The sequence below is a fragment of the Fukomys damarensis genome, unplaced genomic scaffold (genome assembly GCF_012274545.1).
Source record: "Fukomys damarensis isolate Sample0158 unplaced genomic scaffold, DMR_v1.0_HiC HiC_scaffold_31, whole genome shotgun sequence".
In the NCBI taxonomy this organism is placed as follows: Eukaryota; Metazoa; Chordata; class Mammalia; order Rodentia; family Bathyergidae; genus Fukomys; species Fukomys damarensis.
Window position 1 is genome coordinate 4,695,201 of NW_022900943.1, and position 27,581 is coordinate 4,722,781.

Below are 27,581 nucleotides of genomic sequence, written 5' to 3' on the forward strand. Positions count from 1 at the left end.
AAAATAGTGGCACAAATACACAACATAGTTTAATTACTAAAGTGAAATTACAAAGTTGTGTACTTTGTTAGGTGAGTTTGTTTGCAGGCATTGTTCCCGAGGAATTCTCAAACTTTGGGAAAATACTGGAAGCCCTGTTTTGCATAGTGCAGATGTTTCTGGATTAGGCTTTACTTTTCCCTGGGAAGCATCCTTTGTCTCCATAGCTCTTGGCTGATTCTTGCAGAAGTTCTCTACTTATTCACTATCCTTTGTAGTTGGGAAACACTGCCTTTCTCAGTGAGTGGCTTTCTCAGCTGACTTTCAGCCTGCAGGGATTTGGGGATCCAGTATTTCTTTTTACAGTTACTCTTTTGATGCAGTTTGGTGTCATTTCTTTTTCTTTCTGTGTGTGTGTGGGTGTGTGGGTGTGGTACAAGGGATCGAACTCAGGACCTTGTGCTTGTAAGGCAGGCATGGCACCACTGAGCTAAATCCCCGGCTGTGGTATCATTCTTAATGCATTATTTTATTGTGTATTTAATTCTAGTTAGCTTTGTGTGTGTAGTGGTACCTAAGACTCTCCCAGATGTATGTATCTTTTTGTGGTTAATTATACATAGTTTGAGTTTATAGGTTTTCTTAATAACCACCCCTGAGAACTGCACCTCCACTGAAGAAAGAGGGCAGCTCAGGAACTATGTTTCCATCTGAAGACATTGGGCACAGGACTGAATCATTCACAATGGCTGTATTCCCTGCCCTTTTTATTTTATTTTTTTTAATTTTAAAACAGCTTCTCCGCTGAGTTCCCCTAGCTGGGCTTGAGTTTGAGGTCCTCCTGCCTCAGCTTCACAGAGTGCTGGGATTACAGGGATGCACTGTCATGTTTGGCACCAGCTGGAATGCGTAAGCCTGACAGCAATACCCTTGCCTAGATCTTGGACCCCAAGCTGTCTGAATTTGAAAATTCTACATCCTTACTGAAAACGGGCTGTTGAACCGGGCATGGTGGCATAGTCTGTCATCCCAGCACTTGGGAGGCTGAAGCAGGAGGATCACTGCAAGTTTGAGGCCAACCAGACTACGTAGTGAGACCATGTCTCAAAGAAAAAGAAAGAGGCTGCTGACTAACCAGTATTCTACCTTGAAACCTCTTACACAACAAGTTCATGGAGTACATTTTCAGGTTATCCTAGTGGTACAGTTTCATTCACCGTGTGATGATATGTTAGAATAGAGAGCAGAGAAGGTGTCCTCGGGCTTGAGTGGGGGAGAGAACTAAGGCAGGCAGGAAGGTTAGATAATGGGTTCTACAGTACAGGAAGCAGGAGTGATTACTTCTGACCTTATAACCAAGTCTGAGAAAGTTCCTGACACATAAATCGGAGATTTGAGGAGACAGAGATTGTGAGTGTGCTCATCTGATCTTTGCTCTGTATAAGTTTATCCGGTTACACTGTAACCTGTAAGTGGCACAAGGATCTGTCAGTCAGAAACCTGTGAAGGTTGGGAATGAGCTCAGTAGCAGAGTGCCGATTTAGCATAAGTGAAGCTTTGGGTTCAGTATTCACCACTGTGTAGTCAAAGAAATTGGTTTTAAAAGTTTTGGGTTTCCAGCTTCTCAGCTGTAAAGTAAATGCAACATGTAGGTTTTTGTTCTTTTACCAGTTTGCTGAGGAAGTAGATAACCCTAAAATAGGAGCAGTTTATCATATTTATTTATGAGTATTGAACCAAGGGCTTTAGATCACTAGCACTCTACCTGAGCCACAAGCCCTTTTTCCTTTGAGAAAGTATCGCTAAGTTTCCCACGCTGGCTTCAAACTTGGGTTCCTCCTGCCTCAGCATCAGTGGGACCTGGCATTACTGGCATGTACCACTGTGCCCAGCTGTGTTTTTTGTTCATGTTTTTTACGTAAGGCTGTGTGTTGGCTGTAGCTACCTTTGGTTGTGTACCGAATACTGAGTGGGGTGCAGAGCTAAGCTTTCTCTCACCACGGGAACAGCATGTGTCTGCTGCTGACTCCGCAGTAGGTACTGAAATGACAATAGGATAGAACCTAGAAACCAATTTACAATACGTGTGTAAAGTAAGAAATGTTTATAATGAGCTACTGAGATATTTAGGCTTGGCTTTGCATTAGTCTTTGGCAAACTAAAGAAACTTAGAGTTTTTGTAATGTGCCTTAAACTGTTATAAAGCAGAATATGTTGGACCGAGCGCTGGCCTAGCGTTCTAAGGCCCTGGGTTAAATCCCAGCACCATGCACAAGTCTGTATTTCATGCTAAGTGGCAAGAAGGGTCACTGGGAAAAGACTCACTTGTAGCAGAGTTTTGGACATGGAAATTCTTTGCTACTTTTTTTTGGTACTGGGATCAAACTTGGGGCCTTAACCACTGAGCTAAATCCCCCCAGCCCTCTTTGCTACTTTTTGAAAACCTTGAAACAATCATTTCTCTTAGGAGTTTGTTTTGAGATGAGGACTCACTGTATTGCCCAGGCACTGGTTGCAGGTTCAAATGGTCCTTTGTCTCTGCCTCCTGAGTAGCTGGAACTATAGGTTGACCTGTTAACATTTTGTTTACTCTTCGGTGGTGGTGGTGATTAATCCCAGGGTCTTCACACTGAGCTACATTCCCAGCTTTTTTAAGAATTTTGAGACCCGTGGGATCTCATTGAGTTGCCCGGTGGAACTTCTCCTGCCTCAGTTTTCCAAATGCTGGGATTACAGGTACACACTACCTAGCCCAGTGTAGAACACTACATGCTAGTTTTCTACATGCTAAGCATGTGCTTTATCACTGAGCCTACAGCTCCAGCCCCATACTTTTAAAATACATGCCTGAAGTCACTTTTGAAAAGGCTGCACGATGTTTCACTGTGTATGTATTGTAATTCTAAAGATCTCCATATTTGGGCACAATCTTTAAAATCCATTATAGTTTAGGCTAAGGTCAGGTGTCCACGGCAGGGCACTTGCTCATTCGTGCACACATTGCCCTGGGGGTTTATTCCCTGTACCCTAAGACACACAGACAGAGTCATGTCTGCTTCCCATCTGCAGGTCTCCTCCCTAGGGTAGCACTGCCTAAGGCAGACTGGCCAGTCAGAGGCACTCATGCTGTAATCGCCATTTCCTCCCGCAGCAGTTTGGGGACTGCAAGTGGCTGATGATGCTTAAACCACAAAACTGGTTTTTATATTTGACTCTTCTCATTTTTAAGAAATTATTAAAGTGCTGAAGTTTTATGTGTTATGCTTTTTCTTCCACTAATTGAAAGTAAATGATGGATCCTGTATAACATTTGAAAATAAGCGTATCCAATGATAATTTTCTGAAGAAGCAGAAATTGAATTTTTTCCTTCCAATTTAGTTTGTTAAGCATTCAAGGAAACAGTTGTCATGAAAGTTGGTGGGTTTAGAATTGAAATACTGAGTGTAGTATGTATGTAACCTTTTGCGTCATCATTTTCTCAGTTTTCAAATGAAAAGCGTTGAACTGAATAAAGTCCCTTCCAGCTCTTAAACGTATTGTATAATTTATGAAAATACTAGTCAAATTCCCTGTATAGTAAAAACATAGTTTTTAATTAAAACAACAAGTAGAAGTATTTTTTAAATAAAGGAATTGCTATAGTTGAACATGAACACATTAAAGTAATTATGTTATTAGCATTTATATGATTGACTCTCATTCTAGGGCATATTTCTGCTGTTCAGATTTACTTAAATAGTATTCAGCAGTAACTAGCAAGTTAGGTAGGTTGACTTGTTTTAGGGGTGATGAGAATTTCAAGGCAGGCAAAAGCACCACTGAGCTAAATCCCCAGCCCTGTTTGATGTTCTTCATTGACTGTATATTTACCATTATATGCTTAAAACATTTCTTTGAATTCCAAAATGACTATTTGCTTTCACTTCTACAATTTGAGATTTTGCAATGTGTCTACTTTTAAAACAAATTCTTGCAAATATAACAATATAAACTTGGTAAGTGGGGCTGTGTTTTTAGCATTATAAAGCAATAGGTTTAAAATCTCCCAGCACCAAAAAATAAAACCATACATATTCTTTCTCTTTCCTTCTATAAGAGCCAGGGATTTTGCTCATGTCACCCATGGCCGTAACCTCCGAATTAAGGAGAATGAATTGCCTGGCACACTGCTAGTATTCAGATGTTTTTTATTTTTGAACAGATGAATCACAGTAAAATTTAGAAGTTGGGGTACAGTGGTACGCTTGGGCTTACGCCATCCTAGACAACATGATGAGACTTTGTTGGTTTTATTTTTGGTTTGTTTGTTTGTTTTTGGTACCAAGGATTGAACTCGGGTCCTTGAACTTGGAAGGCAGGCCACCGAACCGCTGAGCTAAATCCCTGGCCCTGTTGGTTTTATTTTTAAGGAAACTTTCAAATCAAGAGTTTCTGTTTACCTAATGGTGACAATTTATGTTCTAATTTACATGAAAAGGGTGTTTTGTTACAGAAAGATTAAGATGTTTTTACTGAAAACATTATAGATTTACTTTTAAATAGCAGTAGTGCTTTGTTTTTTGAGACAGAGTCTAAGTTCACTGGGCTGACCTTGAACTCAAAGGTGTCCTACTTTAGTCTCTAGCTGGGATCACAGCTACCTGACTCATTTTTATCTGAAATAATTGGTTGATAACATGAAGATTATAGATGGATGCTAAGTAATGATACATGAAAGCTTATTTTCCCTTGTTGACCTCTCAAAAATAGGGTTGCTGAAGAAGACAAAAGTAAGAAAAAGGGGCAAGAGGAAAAACCTAAAAAGCAGCCTAAAAAGGATGAAGAGGGCCAGAAGGAAGAAGATAAGCCAAGGAAAGAGCCAGAGAAAAAAGAGGGCAAGAAAGAAATTGAATCAAAAAGGAAAAATTTAGCTAAAACAGGGGTTACATCAACCTCTGATTCTGAAGAAGAGGGAGATGACCAAGAAGGTGAAAAGGTAGAAAGTTTACATAAATAAAATATTTTGTTCTGGTTTTGAGTTTCTTATGTAATTCTTGATCTTTACCTAGTAAGCTTTTGATATTATGAACATTAACTTGGATTTACCTTTTGAGTAGGCTTCCATATTAGCCACATTAAAAAGCATATTTGAAACTTTCCTGCATTTTCTAAATTTATCTTAACCTTCTCATGATTATGACCTGGAAATTAAGTACATATTTCCAATAATCTCACCTATTTAAAAAAGGCGAGAAATAAGGGAAGTGAGTTGTTGTGAGTGAAAACAAATGTAAGAGGTATGTGTGTGTGTGTGTGTGTGTGTGTGTAAACTCCAATGAATTTATCTTCATGCCTACGTATTGTATATTTTCTTGGGGATGTATAACTTTATTTGGGTGTCATTGAATCTTATTTGGGAATCTCATTAAAAATATGTGTCCTGCACAGATTTTGTATATAGCCTTAGATGTGTATAGACCAGGTCACATACATAACTTTCTTCTGATTTTTGTGTTGTAATTTTTAGAAGCCAAAATTTTAAATAGATTGAAGCATGTTCTTGTCAATATTCAAGTGAAAAAAATCACTGTGTAGAGGCAAATAGCCTGCCGCACTCTCTACGCATCACCTACAGCAGAGCAAGAAGTGGACTATTAAATACAGAATCGTTAAGTTTGCAAAGTAGAGATGTAATTCAAACTAGTGTTTTCTTCCAAGATTGTACTTGCAGTCAGGAATCACTGACTTGATAGTTGACTAAATTCATCCTGACTTTTGAAACAGAAGAGAAAGGGTGGAAGAAACTTACAGACTGCTCATAGGAGGAATATGCTGAAAGGCCAACATGAGAAGGAAGCCACAGACCGAAAACGCAAGCAAGAGGAACAAATGGAAACTGAGCAGTGAGTATTTTTTTATTCTAAATTTTGGGTTCTTTTTTAAGGCTAGCATGAAATTCTTAAAGAGTAGACTTTCACTTTTGACTTCATGCAGCATTAAAATTTTCCCATATTATAGAAACCTTCCATGTAAAATGATATTGAGGATATTTCAAGCTTTATTATATTCTAAGTGAGGTTGAAATTCACTGAGGCAGTCATCCTGTGAATTATTTTTGAATTTAAATTCAAAGTGCACGTTTTAGTTGTTAGTGGCTCTGCAGAAAATATACCCTACTGTTTATTTCTCTGATGTATATAGAGTTATACTATATTGGTGGAGGAAGAATGCAAGAAATACTTTTATCTGTCACAACAGCAAACCTGCCCCTTAAGACCAGCAGAAATAGAAAAAGCACAGTTGGAAACCCAGGAAGCCAGTAAAAATAAATCCAAAGGCTGACAGGGTTTACATTCATTGTGTATAATATAAATCAATTCAGATCTGTTTTCCCGTAAAGTTCGATACTTGGTTACAGTATTTACTTCCCATGGGGAAGTCACCCTCCGTTGTGTAATTTTATTAATAGAAGTCAGCAGTGATAAATGATCAGAGTTTGTCTTTATTACATTTGTTTTCCTAGTTACTTTTAGACTGTCCCTTCTGAGTTCTTTCTGTGAAACATTTCATTCCTTGTGAAGTCTTACACTGACTAATTTTTTTGTTGTTAGGAGGTAATTTTTAAAACATGCTAAGACAAGGTTAATGATAATCAGTGAAACTTTAAACAATTCTTGAAGATTTTTCTTTATACTACATCCGTAAGCTATCTTTGTAGGTTCAGCATTTACCTCATTATTCTTAATTGTTTGGAGGATTTATGAGCAGTTTTAGCTGCTTCAGGGAGTAATTTTAAAATTTATCTAAAGCTCACAAGTGATACTCCCAATGTTAGACTTGGAACACTTCTGTAAATATTTTTTGTTACCTATCCTTTTCTATCTTTTCACTGGAAAGTTGTTGGACTGTTTGTTGCTTTTAATTTTATTGTGCTCCCAAAATTGATATAAAATTAGTTGTTGCTTAGAAAATCAACACAATTCTTCTTTAGTATCTCAAAGTTATCTTTATGTATTTCATTTTCTTATGAATGTCCTCCAATGTAACTTTCTCAAATTCTAATATTTGTGTTTTCTTTCCTTCTCCTGTTATTACAAAACTTTGTACTTGGACAGTTTTGCTCTGTAAAGCATTTCAGATGCAACTTGTGTGAAATGCATTATGCAAAATAAAGTTTATTGTATTGTATTCCCAGCCAAACAACATGTAATCTACAGTAATAAAAAATATATCTCATTTTGGGCTCAAAGCATTAATCCAGTTACTGAAAAGAGAATACAAGTGGAGCAAACAAGAGATGAAGATCTTGAGACAGACTCATTGGACTGAATTTCCCCTTCCCCCCTTGATGGAAGAATGTTCCAGATTCTAAATTGAGGACTTCATTATTAATGGCATTGTTACTGTGTTCTGATTGTTAACGAAGTTTACTGTGAGGTACACACTACACACTTAAGTCAGCCATCATTCCTGTTAAGCTTTTTACTAAGCTTAAAGTGAAGCTCTGTGTTTGAAAGTTATAACAAGCCTAGATGAAGATGGTGGTTGTACATTATTCATTTAGAAGATATAAAAACTCGTTTCGTTTTGAAGCTAGGCATTAATGGAATAGCTATTACACCTGAGAGTGGAGCAGCCTGTGCCCTTCCTTTGACATTCCTTTGTTGTTTAATTCTTTAGAATCTTGTTTTTTAATCCTGAGAGATTAAGCAGTAGACTTGTTAAGAAAAAAAAATGAAACTGTAACCAAAATTTTAAAATAAAGTTTTTTTTAAAAAAACCTGATTTTTAGATACTTTTTTGTTCTTGTCTATTTTAATTGGTTTACGATATGGCCTGAACTCCAAGCAAAGGTACTACAAATTAAAATTTCAGTTTTAAATGGTTATTTTTGTGATTTGTAGTTAATGGTACCTTTTCATCTGTGAAATGGTATGTAAGTGTTAGTGGATGTCATTTGAAATACCTCCCCCATTTAAAAAAAAAAATCACAGTAGCATCTTAAAACAGTCTATTTAATTTTGAAGTTCGACTCCTTAATTTAACTACACTTTGGCCATGTGGGGAAACAATTAATTGGTCTATTTTGACATGCTGCTTATAAAAATAATTGTGATGCAGAATCCATTTAACATTCATAGGCGCTATCTTCCTTTTAGGGCTAATTGGGCTTTTAAGAACATTAGTGACTGAAAACTTGCCATTGTGGTGTCAGTCATTTTGTGATGTCATTGAATATATTAAATTGTTAATTGGTATGTAGATTTTTAAGTTTTGCTTATTTTTACACTAATGCTGTGAAATAGGATAGTTCTAAAAACCATAGCCAGTACCTTTATAAAAGGGATTGTGGGCATCTGGTAATTAGTCATAGCGTTCCAATGTTTTGAAATATTTGTGTTAACATTTGATAGGCAGAATAAAGATGAAGGAAAGAAGCCAGAAGTTAAGAAAGTGGAGAAGAAGCGAGGTTAGTTATTTTACTTTTTAAGATGTTTAAAGTGTACCTAGAAAGTTAGAGAATTTTTCATGATTGCTTTTAAAATCAGTCTCACGTTATATCCTACAAATAATTTTTGGTACCGGGGATTGAACCGGGGACCTTGCGCTTCTGAGGCAGGCAGCACCACCACCGAGCTAAATCCTTGGCCCCCTACAAATACTTTTTCAAATACGTCATGGATCCCATTTAAATTTCACTTATTTTTGTGTTATTGGGGGTTGGACCCAGAGTCTACACACAGGTATATCCCAATCCCTTTAAAGAATTTTGAGACAGGGTCTCACGGAAGTGTTTGTGCTGTGCTTGAACTTGTGATCCTCTGACTTCAGCTTCCCAGAGTCCTGGGATTAGAGGTATGCATCACCACAACTGGCACATCATAAATTACATTATATTTTAAGCATAATCAAGGTGAAGTTGCTAAGGAGGTGTATTTATACTTAACGTTGATAACCTTTGCCAAAAGGTGGACACTTTCCCATTTTACAAATCCCTTGGGGGTTAAATGTGTATGGTAAAGGTCTGGTGAGTAGAGAGTAATTCATTATTAAGATAGGGGCTTATCTGGGGAGAAAAAATCCAGCTAGACGGTCATTTTGTGCTTTTGCTGCATGTTGCTATCCCAAAACTGTCTTTTAAAAGTACGTAACTTGTTGAGCTACTTTTCATCCACATGAGTTTCCTAAAGCCACTATTTCATTATACTTGCCTAGACTTTTAGAAACACTGGTTTTAGAAAAGCTATTTACTATTTTTTACATATTTTAATTTATAGAAACATCAATGGATTCTCGACTTCAAAGGATACATGCTGAAATTAAAAATTCACTCAAAATTGATAATCTTGTAAGTGTTAAACCTCATTTAAAGATAATGCTTTTATAACTTATTCTCGTGACTTTCTGAATGTTTAATGGTAAAATGGACAATTGCTAGTCATTTTGATTTCTGAAAAATTTTCAGAAAGTTTTATATGCTGTGGTAATTAACAGTTATGAAATTACTGTTCTGTTGTGCAGGATGTGAACAGATGCATCGAGGCCTTGGATGAACTCGCTTCCCTTCAGGTCACAATGCAACAAGCTCAGAAACACACAGAGATGATTACAACCCTGAAAAAAGTAAGTTAATTGAGGTCATTTGATTTTTTTAAAAAACTTTGTTACTTCACTTAAAAATAAGACATCCATAATCAATTAGGGAGTTATAAATATATATTGTTTTCTCAGATACGCCGATTCAAAGTTAGTCAAGTTATCATGGAAAAGTCTACAATGTTGTACAACAAATTTAAGAATATGTTTTTGGTTGGTGAAGGAGATTCTGTCATCACACAAGTGTTGAATAAATCTCTTGCTGAACAAAGACAGCACGAGGAAGCAAATAAAACCAAAGATCAAGGGAAGAAAGGGCCAAACAAAAAGCTAGAAAAGGAACAAACAGGTATGTGGTAATAAATTTGGTTTTGGTAATTGTGTCAGTGGCCTATCTACGTGGTCAAAACATGTGATGGCTTATTGAAGGACCAGAGCAGGTCACATTCATAACAGATCCTGTCAGTTTGTGGTGTCATGAGGTGGTGGTGTTTTTTTTTTAACATTAAAATGATTTGCCAATGAGTCAGATGATTCTGGGTATTTCTGGAAGCCACCCAGAATGCTGCAGCCTGTATCCCCATAAGGTCCCACTTCTTGGTCCTTCAACTGCTTCTGATGTTTCTTCTAGTCCCAAGCCCCCATCAGAGTACACAGCAATCTTTTAGTTAAAATGTAACCTAGCAGATGAGGCCTGAATGCTGCTGCTGTTTGCTGCTGTTGCTTATAGCTGGTACAAATAGTCCGAGGTTTTGCTCTGTTTGGTTACCCGGAACACGTCAGATTTTTGGTGTTAAGCTTATGTGTGAATAAGAAAGTGATTGCTTATGGGGAGCATGTAAATGCAGAGTCAGGGATGAGGGAATGTCAGACCAACCACAGATCTCACCCGGGTGGCTCAGGTGGTGTCTTTGCCCTCTTGACAGCTCAGTGTACACACTTGTGTCAGACAAAATGATGGAAAGTATGGTGTTAATCTAACATTGTTATGTGTGTGAGGGGTATATGAAATCACTTGATTTCAGTCATTCAGAATAAGGGATTGTTTTGGTACCTATAAACTCTCTGTGCTACTAATTCTGATTATTTTAAAGCTAATTGTAAACATACCTTTCTACCAATTTAAGATCTTTTATTTTCTTAATTACCTATTTTATTTTAGAAGACAGGGTCTCGCTGTGCAGTTCAGGCTGCCTTAAACTCCTGCCTCAGCCTCCTGAGTGCTGGGATTATATAGGTGTGCACCACCTTGCCCAGCAGTAAGATAGTATCTTTTAAAAGGACTCTAAAATCAGAATAGCACTCCCAATTCCAAGTTAATAAACATCTTACCTGGCAGATGCTTCAAGGTGAAAACTAACATTTCAAAAGCAGTTGCTGATTTTGTTTAGGTATGATAGGTCATCTTAAAGATTGCTAATATTTCTAGCAAAACCCTGTGATTTGTTTATTGACACAAAATCATGTCAGTTAGGAACCACTTTTAACATGTTTTAAAATGCAGTAATGATATATGCCAAGTAATTATTTCTAAAATCCAAAAGTTATCATGTGCTGAGTAGTCGTATTAATCATCTAATTCCTTTACCCATAAATACTTGCAGTAAACTTGCTCCTTACTGTGCCTTAGCTACTAAGGACTTCAGTGACTCGGAGGAGCTGCCAGGGGCTCTCCAATGAGACATCAAAGCCCAATCTGAAATTCATGAGGGGGTTGAAATGGAATATTATTTTAAATATAAGACTTTTAAGTATTAGAACTTGGTGTCAATGTTTTACTTTTCATCTTAAAAGTATTTTATGAGCTCTAACAAAGGTTTTCCATTTGAATACTAAAGGTTCAAAGACTCTAAATGGAGGGTCTGAGGCTCAAGACAGTAATCAGCCGCAACACAATGGAGACAGCAATGAAGAAAGCAAAGACAACCATGAAGCTGGCAGCAAGAAAAAGTGAGGACCTGTTTTAGTGGTTCTTCGTGTGTTTCTTTTTAAGAATAGAATTCAGGGGATGAAGTTTTTGCTGTTACCCAATTCTGGCCTCAAACTGCTGGCTGTCACCCATCTTCCTGGCTGGCTTTCCCACGTAGCTGCTAGCGCTACAGCCGTGTGCCACTGTGCCAGCTCCTATGTTTTTCTTCCCTAGCCCTTTTTTCCCCCCAGAACTGAGAGTCGAACTCAGAACCTTGCATTGGCAAGGCAGGCAATTTGAGTTTCACAGTACTGCCCGGGCTGGCCTTGAACTTGTGATCCTCCTCCCTCAGCCTCCGAGTGCTGGGATTACAGGCATGCACTATTTCCAGACCTGTGTGCCTTTCTTATTCACATATTTACTCACAGGATCATTACAAGCTATTTGTTTAAGGACCTCACACATACTAACCAAGCATTGTGCTAAACTATACCCCCAGTGGGAGTTATATTTTGAGTACTTGATTCTTGAATTTATTGAGTTGTAAATTAAAAAAGCTAAAGAGAGGGGTTCTGGAGCTCAGGCGAAGGAAGGCCTGGAGAAATAACAAAAACCCAAAGAGGCAACTTTTCTGTTGTACTATTAATGTTGGCTTGTTTTCACACTTACTTTAATTTTGAGAGGATTATACATTATAGTATTAAAATGATTATGTAGTTTTTATTTTTTCTTTTGGGGATTTGAGACAGGGTCTCACCACGTGTAGTCCAGGCTGGCCTTGAACTTGCAGTTACAGGCCCTTGCCACAACCCAGCTGTTCGTTTGGTAGAGTGGAGTGGTGGGCAGTTTGATACTATAATCAGCACTACCTTAGAATAGTTGTAGAACTCTACTTATCTGAGTCTTTAATCATTTGAAGGATTTGGACTTCTAATTTGTTGTTGTCATAGATACCGTGTTAATTTAAATCTCTTTAAAGCTGAGAAAAGGCCTGTTCTATGGTATTTCCCTGAGTTATCTTGCTTTATCTGCTTGTTATTTTGGGAAGATACAATATGGTGAAATGTAATTGTGAACAAGAAATAAGGACAGGCCAGGTGTGGCGGCACACGCCTGTAATCCCAGCACTTGGGAGGCTGAGGCAAGAGGATCGCTGTGAGTTCGAGACCAGCCTGGTCTACATAGTTCCAGGTCAGTCTCAACTACATAGTGAGACCCTGTCTCAAAAAAACCAACCCCCCCCCCAAAGAAGGACAAAATCTTAAGGATTGTTTGATCTTTTGTGATTTAAAAAATGTAGTGCACAGATTTAATGAGGGGAAAATTTAATTTTCTGAGGGGAGAATCCTAATCCCAGTTGTCACATCTTTTCTTTCCCTTTCAGGCCATCCGGTGAAGAGAGAGAGACTGAAATGTCTCTGAAGGACTCCACAGTGGATAACTAGGTTGATGATGCAGCACCTGGATTATAAAGAACATTTGTGAAGTTTGTAATAGTTTTCATTTGAAATATTTAGACTGTTGAAAGTTTTAAATTTTTATAAGCATAGGTTTTGAAGTTTAAAACTTGAGCGAAAAGTCCCTTTACCTTTGTTTAAAAGTTATTAAACACAGGGCCGGGGATTTAGCTCAGTGGTTCTGCTGGCTCCCTCGCAAGTGCTAGGGTTCCAAGTTTGATCCCCGGTACCCCACCAATTAAACATTATTGCTAATTGTACTTGTGCAGTATTAACAGCTATATTACTCAGTAAATGTGGGGTGAAGTCCACTTAGAAAATGTTAAACTGCTTTTCCAGACACAGTTGTAGCATATTTTCAGTTAGTGTGTGTATGTTAATGTATAATTGGTAGAACAAAGTTACATTTTAAAAACTGCTACTTGTATATTTCCCCCTTTCTCAGATTCTGTGGGTTTTGTGCATAGTTTTTACAAAACTTGGATTTACCAGACTGTCTTTTCACTGTGGGTTTTGTAGAAGTTGAGCATTTTTATGGTTGATATAGTGTTACTTCTATACAAATACTCCTTCCTTTTTATCAAAAGTTCATTTTAATCTCACACTGTGCTCCATTATCCTGCTCCTCTGTAACCGTGCGGCCTGACACCCTTTTTGTATGATAACTCATGGTCAGTGGACATTGAACTGGTAGTTCTATGCAGTCTTGCAAAGCTCATGTTAACTTTCGACGGCGATGTAGTTCTGTGGCTGGGCATTCGGTGGAGGCATCTAACTTCCCTGCAGGGAATGGACTGGGTACTCCTGAGAACGAGTGAGTCTAGGCTGTGCCGTGACATCCTTCATAAGGCCCTAGAAACGCAACCTGAAAACGGAAGTGTTTATTTTTGAGAAATGTCTCGAGTCATACTCAGTAAGTCACAAATAGTATTTTTTTAATTGGAAAAAAATCTGTGATGCTTATGTGGTAAATATAAATAAATGGTATATGAAAAAGTTAACCTATTTGAAAACATGGCTATATTAGAAGGGAATTTGTATCGTTTCTGTCATACATGTAACAGGATTACAGAAAAGTAGAAACATGAACTGTTCAAGGCAATGCCAGTCTGTATTTTGATGTATATGGACTAAATCAGGGTGAACCAACATTAACACAAAATTGAAGAGTTCATTAATTAAAGGGTAACATTTCTAAGATATCTTAACTTAGGTCAGTTGGTGGTTTTCAATAGGTAGAAAGATTTGTTATGTTTTAAAATATGAATATGGGAAATTGACTTACCAGTGCTGTGTGACAGGCATTGTATGTCTTGACCTCTCAGATAGTTTTCATCTGTACATAAAAAAATCTGAATTATTTCATTAATTGGATTTTTGCTTTTGCGAGGTCTTGCAAATAGAGCTGTTTTGAGGGAACCCTGCTATATCACTCATTATATGTCTTGTCCATAGTAGAGTTTTGGACAGATTCTAGTTAAGCTGTAAGTGTTGATGTGTAAACTTGTTTTGATTAAAGAATTTTTCTATCAAACCTTACTAGTAAATTACTTCGTTATTTTTAGAAGAGTAAAAGGAATTCTGGTTTCCTACTGAGGAAATAATTTAAGTCATTGAGATGCTGTTTAGGCATAGATACATATAGGCTCAAGATGATAGAAAATAGGAAATCTATTTTTCCTGTGACCCAAGAAACCACAAACTAGTCCACTTCTGGTATATTGGCAGCACTGTGGTAATTTAGGACTGTTTGCACTGGCTGACTGATGTTCTGTTAAAGCATAATTGCCTTTTAATCTTAATTTTTCCCTGTCACAAGCTGATTCACAGATAACAGAACTCAAAAAATTTCTTCAGAATTATCAACTTTAGGGCATATTGGATCAATTTCTATTGTTTGGTTATATAAATCCACATCTGAACAAATCAGTGAACTAGTCCCCCCAAATTTATATATGTATATAATGTATGAGCACACTGTTTAGTGCGCTTTGACATTTGGGTAGAGTGTGTTTTGTTTTGTTTTAGAGTTTTCAATTGGTTGAAGCTGCTTGGAGCGGTTTTAGATAGACCACCTGAACTTGAGAGCCCGGCCAGGAACAATTTAGCCAGAGCACCTAAAGCCTTACAATTGCTATTATAGCTAGTGATTTCAAGTAGTGATACCGACATGCCCAGCCTTGGATTACGCAGTGATAACATCGTATGTATACGAAAGTGCTCCTACTCACAGCCACTTACCTGGTTGAAGATCTTGGGAAAGATGAGGTCTGCCATGTGGTCCATACAGAGCCGAAGCTTTCTAGCTCGGGAGGAGTCCTGAACAAGTTTTGCCCTCTCTACTGAAAATAGCCATTGTTTCTTTACATTCCTAAGGAACGAAGCTACTGTAATAAGAAATGTGCTTATATTTGTGTTGTATAACAGGTGGTGGTAGAGATGACTGACCTTCCCAAAGTAAAACTGGAATTTCTAATTATCTTAAAGGATTCTGAAGCCTGAGGAGAGTGTTTAATGGTCTTGGGTGTGCATCTACTGTTGTATCAACATGTGACTGATTAATTTCTAACTACACAGGATGTTCATAGAGACATTCATGATGACACTCATTATTTTTCTTCGTTGGATAAAATGATACAAGTAATTTAACAATTCTGGTGTGTGTAATAAAATGAAATGGGCATTTAAGAAACTGTCTTGAGTCAGGAATTTCATAGCTCCAGAATATGCAGAGTTGGGAATTTCTTGACATTGGTGAGACACCCAAATAACTGACGAGTAAATACACTGCTTTTCCTCTCAGTTTCACCAGTAAAAGAATTGGTGGAAAAGTTAACCTAAAGAACTAACAAAATAACATTCTCAATATATGAAGAAACAAGAATTCCAGTGCTGTATTGTTTTCCCTGATGTTTGTCCACTAAAATAACTTGATCAGCATCATACATGGAATAATTCATTATGAGAAATAACTTTCTAGAATTTGCTGTTGTGATAGCATGAAAGTGAATCAAAGTAAACAGATTTTACTTTGCATATTAACGCCAGGCATACAGTATTAAAATGCAGTATAGGGCCAGGGATTTAGCTCAATGGTTCTGCCACCTGCCTCACAAGCACAAGGAACTGAGTTCGATCCCCGGTACAAAAAAATAAAAAAATTTAAAAATAAAGGAAACTAGTTTTACCCGTGGACTTTTAGGAACTGGTTAAATCACTTTCATCTTAAGTGATTTTTGGACAAGGTTTTAAGAACTAATTTGGGCACAATATAAAGCCCCCATGGAGAGGACTCTTATCCTAGCCCTGTATGCTGATCGCCTGTACTGACTAAATTGGTGAATTAAAATACCACTAGACATACCGCAAACGGACTGATTTCCGTATCAACTGACTTAACTGGACATGTGCTAAGTCCATGAGACGTCCTTCACTGTCGAGTCTTTAAACAAACAGTCTTACAGGCTTCATGAGTTTTTTTTTTATTGATACGGTGTCTGTTCTTACGCATCCAGAGAGATGGAATTCAGGTGAATTTCAAAAGTAACCCTAGGGGAGAGAGAGTGAAATATAAAATGTATTTGACATCACTGCTAAAACCTTATACAGCTAGGCGTGGTGATGCACACCTGTAATCCCAGCCCTAGGGAGGCTGAGGCAGGAGGATTACTATGAGTTCAAGGCTAGCCTGAACTACATAGCAAGACCCTGTCTCCAAAACAAAGTTTAAGGTTTCCAGAAAATATCTCCATCAGGAAATGTATTGAAAACTAAAGCTTTCCTGATGATGGTAAGAGGGCCAAAGCAACTGGGTCAGCATAGAGCGTTTCTGTTTTTTGCTCTTTACGGTTATATATTCAGCAGGTTATCGCCCAAGAGTAAGTGATCCAGAGCAAGCACTCTGTAGGATCTTGATTTTTCCACATCTTATATTATATAAAATGTTTTCTTTCAATCATACTGCCATTTTAAATTTGGTGTGTGTGATAAAGTCTTGTCAGGCTTCATTTTAAGTAACATTTTTGTGAAGGTAGGAGTATACACTCAGGATCTTTTTACATCCATTAAGAATGTCTTGCATGCCTAGTTCCTATCAAAAGAAAACCTAACTCACAAAAGATCCCACTATAAGATTATAAAACAGCTATTCTTAATCTTAAATTACTCATGAAATAATTTATTCTTGTTTACATCCCCCCCCTTGGTACCAGGGATCGAACTCACAACCTTGTGTGCCACTGAGCTAATTCCCCAATTTTTATTACAGCCACTTAAAGAATCTTTACCTTAGGAAGCATCATAGAAGGTTTAGCTCTCTCCAAACATTTTATTTCCACCACTACTTGCCGAGTCATTCATTGAATTCTGTCATTAGCAAAAATCACTTAGGGTACAGAACCAACTTATAAAATGATGCATATTTCATTCCATAACCCAAATATTAGTTATCACACTTAAAATAGCAAGAAGCAAGTAAAAGTGGAGTAAATACTAAATTTAATATACTTATGATCGTTGGACCTTTAATTGAAAGTTCCAGGATCAACATAAGGATAAGCAAGGAATTCCCCTAGTTTGTTGCCTTCTGCATCATAATGGAGCATTCGGAAGCAAACATCACAAAAGAAACATGGGTCTTCTGGTGCAAAACTGTCATTGTTCGTCACCCATCTGTAGTTTTTAAGAAAAGAAGGAGTTCATCACAATCAATTTTCTCCTGCTGCTGTCATCCACAACCCCACCAGCCTGGGCTACACAGTGAGGACCTGTCTCCAAAAAAAAAAAAAAAAGCCCACTAATCTGGCAAGAGTGAGTGCTTGCAATGAGGAAAAGCCCTTGAGTTCAATTATAAAACCAAACCGAAATTACTAGCTTTACCCCTCTGAACACTTTGCAGCACTATGCCACTACTTAACAAACCAAAGTACAAAGTCCTTAGATACAAAATAGAAAACAAATCCCAAAACACTTAAAACCCAATTCTTCTCACAGAAAAAATAGCACTCACCTAGCTGTGTACATTTTACAAACAAAACATTTTCTAGTCCACAGCCAGTGTTTCTTGATAAGAAGAGGATAAAGTGTTCTATCCAAACAGTCGTCATGATGCACAAGCCTTTTGGTTCAAGAGAAAATAAATTTCAGATACTATGGTGCAAATTTCTAGGATATATAGAGAATTAAACATCTGTCCTTTGAGAGCGTAATATATATTTTTTTCAATTTTGCTCACAAAAAATTCAGGTAAGGGCGAGGCGTGGGGGTGCTTATCTGTAATCCCAGCAATCGGGAGGAGGGCGAGGCACGAAGATCCTGCAAGTTAAGGCCAGCCTTGGGCTATAGGAGTTCAAGGCCAGCCTGAACTACACAGTGACACTCCGCCTCAGAAAACAAAACAAAGCCAAATTTAGATTTAGGTAAACTGACTTGTCATGTAAGGTTTGGCCGAATTGTGCTCCCAAATTTTTTCTATAAAGAACATTTTGGAATAAACACAGACTTCCTGGTTCCCTTTATGCGATGGATACTGTGACCTAAGAGTATTCAGTGTTTGCCTATTGTATTCCATCAGAAAACCCTTGCTTTACTGATCACTAAGTACAGCACCATATAGAACAGTGTCTGAGCACCACTTACTCAGGGATACTTCACCTGGACTGACTGTTACATGGATCTTGTCACCTTTATAAAAAAAAACCCAAATCTGGTTTCTCGTGGATTTGTAGGGCTTTCGCTGGAGCTGGCCTGAGGTACGAGCCTCACCATTCCATTCTTCTGTAAGTAGACCAGGCTGGCCTTGAACTTGTAATCCTTCTGCCTCAGCCTCAAGTGCTGGGATTAGGTGCATGCATGACCAGGCTCTTGATTGAATATTTAATGTTTAAATTATGACAAATTAATTCTTCCACTAAGCCATAGTCCTTTTACTGTGTAACATTTGGTTTTTTAGCTGTTAATCTCTCCTGTTTGCATTGCTTGATCTGCAGCGCCTGTTCATAGTTCAGCCCACGAATGGCAAATGTAACCACATGAGGACGGGGCCTCACAGGGACTTGTTCTTCCCCGCATTCTGAGAGGGCCTGCTGAGTGTGACACTTCCTGACTAACTGTACAGAGGACCTGAAAGTTTGGAGATGGGTCATTAAGAACCAAAACTGAGGGCTGGGGATGTAGTTCAGTGGTTCAGCCACCTGCCTGGCAAGCGCAAGGACCCGAGTTCAATCCCCGGTACAAAAATAAACAAAACACCAAAACTGAAAGTTAAGGACTTTCTATTACTGGCATATAAAAACGTTGTTATATCACTGAAAACGTCCGGTGGTCTTTCAGAATGAATCCAGAAATACAGAAGGGTTTATTCCTACATATTGGTCCTTCTTAAATGAAAACTTCCTAGTAAGGGAATGAATACAGCCCTACTGGTGAAAAAGAGCTATCACCTCTACAGCATTCACAACTAACAACCAAAACCTGTTCCACATTTATCTCTTTCCCAATTTCAACCTTTATCAAAGCATTTAAGAATTCACATTTGCAAACATTTGAATTTTTTCCCTTCAGTTCCCTTTTATCTCATTTATATATTAAGACAAAAAGACAAAAAAAAAATCTAGGAAGAAGGTCAGGATGTAGCCCAGTGGCAGAGGACCTGCCTAAGCACATGTGAGACCCTGGGTTTCAATTCCAGCACCACAAACGAGACACGGAAGGGAGGAAAGGAAGGAGGGGGTTACAGCAAAGACACACACAACGGGAAGTGCCCCCGGGAGAACAGTGTGACACACTGAGAAATGTTTTAAAAGTATCTGTAGGTTTTCAACACTCGAGCGCATAGTAAAATACTTAATATATTTTTTCCAAAAACTTCACAACAGAGCACACAAATGGATGCAAAGAAAGAGCTGGTCACACCAAAGGAAACAATGTTCGGCTATTCCCAGAGCAAGCTTCCTTTTATTAAAAACCTTTATTTTTCCTCCTTTTCGTGGCCTCGGGGGTCAAAGCTATGGCGCACTAGGCAAGCCGCCTACCACTGAGGCTCGCTCCACTTTTACTCTCATTCGTTACATAGAAAAAAAAAGAATGCCAAAGTACTCTCAGTGCTGCCACCTACCTTATGTCTGTAATGACAACAACATGTTCACAGTCTCCCTGGTGACAGTACAAATAAGGAAAACCCAGTTTAATGTTCAGGTCATTGAAGGTAAAATCTTCCATTCTGGCCGTCTGAAACTTTCCATAGCCTCTATCATGAGCCTCTGACCACTCGACAATAGTTCTGAGGAGAGAAAAAGGCAAGGTCTGTCATTGCTCCACAGAAACTTACGTAAAAATCAGACTGTGACTACAGGACTTTACGCAATCTGGCTGGCCCAGTTCACTGGGGAAGTGCTGCCTTGACGGGAGACCGTCCTGGTTTGGGCATTACACTCAATTTTTCTTCAAGTGTGGTCCTCGACATCAAAATTATCTTTGCCATTCCAACTCTGATCACGTTAAATGGCCACTTTTCTGAGGCTCTGTTCTGTGTGCCTTTTAAACTTAAATGCAAAATATTTAACAATACCACTCATTTTATTTTGGACATTATTTTCCACAAAGATGTTAATGTCATGAGATTAAATACTTGTGTTAATTTCTTTTTAAATTTTTTATTTTGAGTTTATTGGTACATTTAAGGTATACCTATACGTGTGTGTGTGTGTGTGTACCAGGGATCAAACTCGGGACCTTGCGCTTGCAATGGAACCCCTGAGGTTAAATCCCTGACCCATTTAAGGTATACAGTACAATGACATTCATCATTGGAAATTAGTGTTCATTTCTAATATGACAAGTATTAACAAAACCCACACAAGGCCTCCTAAGAGTCTTCTATTAAACTATTAAGGAGGTCAAGACCAAGTACGAAAACAGCTGTATTAGGATATAATTTAAAATGGCCACAAAGAAAACATTTTTATTTAAGCACTCAAACATAACTGTGATTGACATGCTAATAAGGCCACTTTCCTATGTGATCCACCTAGCAGCACTGTATGTCCATTCACCCAGGGCAAACAGCCACACTGCACAAGCTGAAAAAACAGCAAAAAATAATTTACCACTGTTGTCGCCTAAGTATAAAGACCAGAGAGTAATAAGTATTTAATTTTTTAGACACATGTAACGTTGAATACAAAATTTATAGATAATTCCTTGGCAAAGATCTTTAATAATAATATTACGGAGATATCACTACTTTAAGAAGCAGAAATATTAAATACTTTGGGAAATTTTCTGGAAACTATACCTGCTCAAATCTCTGCATTCTGGGTATCTTTTATCATTGTAAAATGTTCCTTCAAAATAAAAGAAGGCAGATTTGTATAGGTCCTACAACAAAACATACAATATTGAGAGAAATTCTGCTCTTAACAATTAGGAAATTACTCAACTATTCATTCAAAATTTGTAATAGCATAAAATCACAGTAGTATTGTTCTAGTAACTCTATGGAGCTTCAGAGAATCTACTCAGGTCATCAATCTGTTTAAAATTTTGCCAGGTGTGCTGTGCACGCCTGAAATCCTAGCGCCCCAATTCACAGCCAGCTGGGGCTACTTAAGGCCAGCCTGAACTACAAAGCGAGACGACCCTATCTCCAAAACCAAAGTCTAAAATTTGATGAGCACCTACTATATGCCACGTGTTCCATTAGGTATCAAGGATAAAGATGTAGTGAAGACATGATAACTGAATATTTTCAATTTCATGCTATTTGTTTTCATCACTAGGTTGGATTTTAAGTCTGTTCTGAGATTTATGAAAGGAATTCAACTACAATTCAAATAAACTTCAGTGTTACTTTATAATATGTATAGAGCTGTCACAGTGACTTTGTGTACTAGAACTAAAAAAAAAAGTCATATCTTTGATGTTTCCACAGTAATAATAAAGATAACAGTTATTTATTTTGGCATTTAAAAAAAACTTCTCTCATCCCCAGTGGTGCAGGACACTGGACCCAGACTCTGTGTTGTCTGCCGCACCCATCCCTCATGTGTCCAAAACTGCTCTTCTGTTTTTGGTAGCTCTTAGGCAGACAGAACTCAAGCAATTTCACCCAAGGTACCACAGTAGTGGGCACAACTGGTCTCAATCTTTAGCCAACACTCACTGTGGAGCAGAATCACCACTCTCAGACTTACTAAATCAGAACCTCTGGGCATGTGGCCCAGGCCATTAGTATTTTCTCAGCTCTCTATAGGAAAAGCAGGCGACCAGACCCGAGGACTTCGTCAGACCTGTGCTTCACTCTGTTTTTAACAGAACATTCACGGATAACACGTGGGGCACGCAGAACGGGACACTCGCCAGTGGGCATCTGCACCTGTGCAAGGTGCATCCTGCCCTTCCCATCCCCTCCGTGCTGCACGCGGCACTGAAATGCACTGACTTTCACCTCAGACATGTTTGTCCCATTTAAACGAGGAGTCAATTCAAACAAATGCAAAACTGGTGAGGAATTTTTCACCTTCAGGTTCCTCAATTCTATGAGTGACGGTATCGTCTCACAATTCATAAAGTCTTTTCCACATCGTACTCCATCTTGGTCACCTCACTTCAGAAAAGTAAATGGTGTCCTCACAATCAGCATCCTTATGCTTAAGGGACTCGTGGAACTGGCCATGATTTGATCCCTAGGACCTCATGAAATTCCCAGCCTTGACGATGATTTGCATGACATCCTTTCGCTGTTGTTTTTATGAGACAGGATCTCCCTACATAGTTCAGGCTAGTTTTGAACTCATTGTGATTCTCCTGCCACCACACCCAGTTTAAAGTTCCCTTCTTTACCAATCACCCGGCACCACTATGGCTACATGGTATATTGACAAAGTTTGAAGGAAACCAGTTTTATTTTTACTGCTTCTTACAAATGAGATTTAGCTGTTACTCTGACGGCACCAGAAGCCATTTCTTCAGTGTTAGTGTACTCATCATCTATAACACTAACTCAAAACCGCAAGTTGGACCACATCCGTCACGTCAGCACTTTCCTCTATTGCCAAAAAATAAATGTGAAACTAACAGCTTCACCCTTAAATCTTTTTCAGTGGATTTTCCCCCCATTTCCTCAATTCATCTGGCTACTGTCTGGTGAGACAAACTGATTTAGAAAAATTAAGCAGGGTGCCTTATTTCTCTCAACAAAAAAGCACTCTTCCATTTTTCACTGGACTCTTCCCTCCATTTTTTTTGGAAGGGGGTTGTTTTCTTTTGAGATGATGAGGAAGCCATTCTGTGATTCCAGCGTGCTGAGAGGCTGAAGCGGGAGGATCACAAGTTTAAGACCAGCCTGGGCAATTCAGCAAGACCCTGAGGGCCTTGTTCTTTATCTGTGTGAAGGAAAACTACGCAGCAGCGCCATAGCCTCACCTCAGCTGAACGTCTTCTTGGGAAAAGAGATTCATGAAGTCTTTATGTGCTGCCTTTCTCACTCAAATTCAGAAATTTTAACATTTTCTAAGTACCCAAGACCTGTACCAAGGACACGTTTTACAGAGATTATACAAGTTAATTTTTGTTTGAACGTTGGGAAGAATTTAACGTTAACATTTTTCTGCTTTTAAATTTTTTAAATCTTTAAACTTTTTATATATCATGTTGCTATTTCCCTTTCATTACAAAATTGTTTATAAAATTCATTCCCTAAAAAATTTGGATCTTTTTAAAATACTAATCACTGTCTGCACTGTTACTTTTTAATATATTAAAAACATTAAAAGGGGGGGAAAAAAAAAGATATAATGGCCAGGCGGGGTGGCACAGGCCTGTAATCCCAGAAATCAGGAGGCTGAGGCAGGAGGATCACTGCGAGTTTGAGACCAGTCTGCTACACAGTGAATTTAAGACCAGCCTGAACTACAGTGAGACCCTGAATCAAAACAAAGAAAAGATATAATGCACTTATGAATGCCACATCTGACTGCCACAACACAAGATTTCTCATACTTCTAAACCCTCAAAGTAGAAAAATAGGGTCTAATTTGCCCTGCAAATGTCTTACTAAAATTGTTATGAATAAAAAGTTCTTATTGATTTGAGGAAAAAAAATTGGGTCTAAAATACATATTGTCCAAGAATAATAGTGCCTTAATTTAGGGGGAAAAAAGTTTAGTGTATATAAAATTTTGTCATTCAAAACACTTCTACAGAACATCCTATTCAGTGACTTAAGCAACTTAATGCCTACTGACATAATTATTAACCACAAAGTAAGTCTACAAGAATAAAAATGGTTTATCTAAATAGCATCCCATCAGTAACCTCAGTGTACAAAAGGGTAATATAGAAGATATGACCAATCTCAGTAACAGTTTTAATTTCCAATGCTAAGTAGACTAGTTTCCCTTTTTGTCAGTAATTCAGCTAGTCGAGCTGATCCAGTTCCAGAAGGAAAACAACCAACCAACATGGAAAATTAGTGGAGGTAGTTACTTCTGTTATTAATCTAATATAATCAGAGTCTATGGCTACTATGTTCACTGTTTAAACAAAGTACTAAACACTAGAATCACTATTTGACATCATTACTTACACACACTGTACTGAATCTGCTAGTTACCCGCTTGCCTGAAAATACTCAAACCAGCTATAAGAGAACTCAGGAGACATTTCTACCATCTGCTGTGATGCGAAGGGTCCTCAGAGACAAGTGCTAAAGAAGACTGGTTAATGGCGTCTCTAGAGCTTAAATTTATGTTACCTTTACTAAGGCTTTATAATAAGTAATAGAATACATGTGGGTTTTTTTAGGATTCCTTAAGAGGTTGATAAAATAAAATAAAGGTTGAATAATTTGAGCAAAATAAAAATGGTAGATTGGGCAAGGATTTAGCTCAGTGGCACCATGCCTGCCGCCTTGCAAGCTCAAGGTCCTGAGTTCTATCCCCAGGATGGCAAAAACAAACAAACAAACAAACAACCAGCAGATCAATCAGACATTACAGCATGAGGAGCCATTAAAATATGTAATATCTGAGACAGGGGAGTTGGCCCATGCCTGTAATTCCGGTGCCAAGGAGGCTGCAGCAGAGCAGCATAAGTTCAAAGCTAGTCTGGCCAACTTAGCAAGACACTGTCTCAAAGAATCAAAAGAGCTCAGTGGCGGTGCGCTGCTGAGCTCAGTCACCGGTACTGAGTACTGTGGGCTGTGGGTGTGTGTGTACAGAGGGGAGGGAGGGAGCCAGAACACTGGGACGCCACATATTCATGTTAGAAACACATTCCACTTTCTTCAGGTGTCCCAAATACGGGTTCATTTGACACCAGCTGCCTCCACCACGCCACCCAAGTTCAAGGTCTTGTACTATGGTTTTGTGCCATGTGTGTCCTGTCCCCCAAGATCGGCCCCCCCAAAGAGCGGGTGATGACACTGTCGAGGCCACTGGAGGCAGGAAGGGTCTGAGGCTTCAGAACAGGTAGGCTCAGACTGAGGAGGCACGCTCTGCCTCCGCCCTGGCCATCAGAGCCCTCCAGGCCCAGAAAGGCATTAAGCACAATGGAAACATCATTTGTGATGCAACTGTCAGTGTTGCCCAACAAATGCAGCACTGATCTGCAGCCAGAGAACTTTCTGGAACCACTAAAGAGAGCCAGGGATTCGGCAGTCTGGGCTGCAACGCCAGCGCCGTCATCGTCATGATACCATAGACGACACCCAGAGTGCCACGGCCACGTGCCCCAGCTTGTTACAAAGCACGAGAATATAGGTCAGGAAAAGATGATCTGACTGAGAACTCCAAAGATCACTCAAACCCTGAACCACTGTCGTCCAACAATAAACGTGCAGAGCATACTGAACTTTAAATACACTGGCCCAGTTCTCCGTATTACATACAAAAGTAATCATTGAAAGCACATTACATAGGCTTAGTCTCCTGGCTGGAATAAAGGTTCTTATTTCCTCAGCTATAGGAGTCATAGCTTCCTAACCTGCTCTACTAAGGCCAATGAAACACACACCAAATACTCCGTATCAATAAAGGAATCAAAACTCAAGGCTTCATTTTTAATTTTGTGTAACAATGACGGGGTGAACATAAATAATTCTGGCAAACCGCTGAAGGTGAGTAAAGGGTACATAAACATTTCATTATACTATTCTCGTTTATATGTTTGAAATTTTCTAAAAGAAACCTTAAGAACAAAACTCACAATATACAAATTTGAATCGACAAAATCTTCCCATGGTCTGAAGAGATGTCAGCACCAGTAAAATCTCATTCATACATTCACCTTTCTAAAGCAGAGCTAGAGAACAAGAAGTAATCAAAACAGGTCTCTGAACAGATACAAACCCCATAAAACCCACGCCCTGGCAGCCTGCTGGTGTGCTCTGCGATCACAGCACTGCCTCAGGTTTAACGCAAGGCCTGCTCACCAAGTAAACAAAAGGGGACAGACAGACATCCAAAGCCAGGGCAACACCAGCACATGACAAGGGCAGGACAGGCTGTGCAGAGGGTGGCAGCGTTGCATCAGCCTTCATCACTCTTATAACTCTGAATTATCTTAAGTGTAAAATGGTGATGATTCCAGGCGAAGATAGCATATATCTGGTTCACGGTAAGTGCTCAATCAGAATTATTTTAGTATAGAAAAGAGGCAGAAACAATGGAACAGTAGATGTGGAAATATTTTTAAAGAGGACTATGGGTCATTCAGGCCCTGCTCAGAAAACTGAAGGCATTAGCATCAATACTCAAAGAGTAAAACTAAATATAATTCAAATTTTGGTAGGATTAAGAAGCTGGAGAATGTGGTCATACAACACTCTGGAAGGCTGGGGCAGGAGAATCGCAAGTTTGAGGCAGCCCAGGCAACCTGACTTAACGAAACCTTGTCTAAAAAAAAACGAAAACGAAACAAAAACACTGTGTACAGGGCTGGGGATACACAGCTTACTATACAGGGCCTGGCTTGACTCCCCACTATATTAAAAAAAAAAAAATCTGCAGAATGATATTTGCTTTTCCTTTGAAGGAAAGCTAAATCTATTTATGGTGGATGCCTTTCATCCCAGCACTCGGAAGAATGAGGCAGGAGGATCGCTCCAAGTTCAAGGCCACCTTGGACTACACAGTGAGACCTAGAAAACCAAGACACCCCCCAAAAAAATCTATTTCCTGATCTGCATATAGCCTTGAAATTCCTTATTTATCATCTTGACTTATCTCCAAAAGCACTGAGATGGCAGCTGTAAAGAACCTAAATATCTTGGGCCAGGGATTTGGCTCAAAGGTTCCACCACGTGCCTCGCAAGCGCAAGGACCCAAGTTTGATCCCCGGTACCAAAAACATAAAATAATAAAAAAAGAACCTAAATATCTTAACACCATTCTGAACATAACTGAAAAAAGATGTGCCATCTGTGCATGAGGCCTGAGGCCAGTGTCTATCAGCCACAGAAAAGAAGGGAATGGCCAGCCAGCGGCCAGACTCTTGTCACACAGGGCCAGCACACTGCAGCACGGACTGTGAACTACACAGGAAAGGCCCCGGGGAAGCAGAGTACACGCTGAGTATGTTTTGAGCTGGGTTTGGAGTGAGTATGAGCTCAGCAGCTGCATAAAGGAAGGGGCAGGGCCGCTCACTACACTAACATCCGGTA

At 38.8% G+C, this 27,581-nt stretch overlaps 2 protein-coding genes across 5 annotated transcripts in view; one reads left to right on the plus strand and one right to left on the minus strand.

Annotated features, from left to right (window-relative positions):
• Psip1 (PC4 and SFRS1 interacting protein 1) overlaps positions 1-13,379 on the plus strand; it is a 44,489-nt gene extending 31,110 nt beyond the window's left edge. The window contains exons 8-15 of one of the 4 annotated variants that reach the window (XM_010630952.2): positions 4,730-4,955; positions 5,744-5,862; positions 8,374-8,429; positions 9,238-9,308; positions 9,482-9,583; positions 9,692-9,905; positions 11,395-11,506; positions 12,850-13,379. In XM_010630952.2, the coding sequence (XP_010629254.1) occupies positions 4,730-4,955; positions 5,744-5,862; positions 8,374-8,429; positions 9,238-9,308; positions 9,482-9,583; positions 9,692-9,905; positions 11,395-11,506; positions 12,850-12,910 (961 nt within the window). In that variant the 3' untranslated portion in view covers positions 12,911-13,379. Of the gene's footprint in view, positions 1-4,729; positions 4,956-5,743; positions 5,863-7,074; positions 7,725-8,373; positions 8,430-9,237; positions 9,309-9,481; positions 9,584-9,691; positions 9,906-11,394; positions 11,507-12,849 lie in introns of those variants that run through there. The other 3 variants (XM_019208466.2, XM_010630953.3, XM_019208465.2) reach the window with 3 other exon arrangements.
• Positions 13,380-13,475: 96 nt separating this feature from the next.
• The window catches only part of Snapc3 (small nuclear RNA activating complex polypeptide 3), a 102,915-nt gene continuing 88,809 nt past the window's right edge, over positions 13,476-27,581 (minus strand). The window contains exons 10-15 of the mRNA XM_019208472.2: positions 21,216-21,298; positions 20,037-20,201; positions 17,931-18,038; positions 17,444-17,593; positions 14,208-17,287; positions 13,476-13,787 (exon numbers count right to left, since the gene is read on the minus strand). Of these exons, the coding sequence (XP_019064017.1) occupies positions 17,446-17,593; positions 17,931-18,038; positions 20,037-20,201; positions 21,216-21,298 (504 nt within the window). The 3' untranslated portion in view covers positions 13,476-13,787; positions 14,208-17,287; positions 17,444-17,445. The remainder of the gene's footprint in view (positions 13,788-14,207; positions 17,288-17,443; positions 17,594-17,930; positions 18,039-20,036; positions 20,202-21,215; positions 21,299-27,581) is intronic.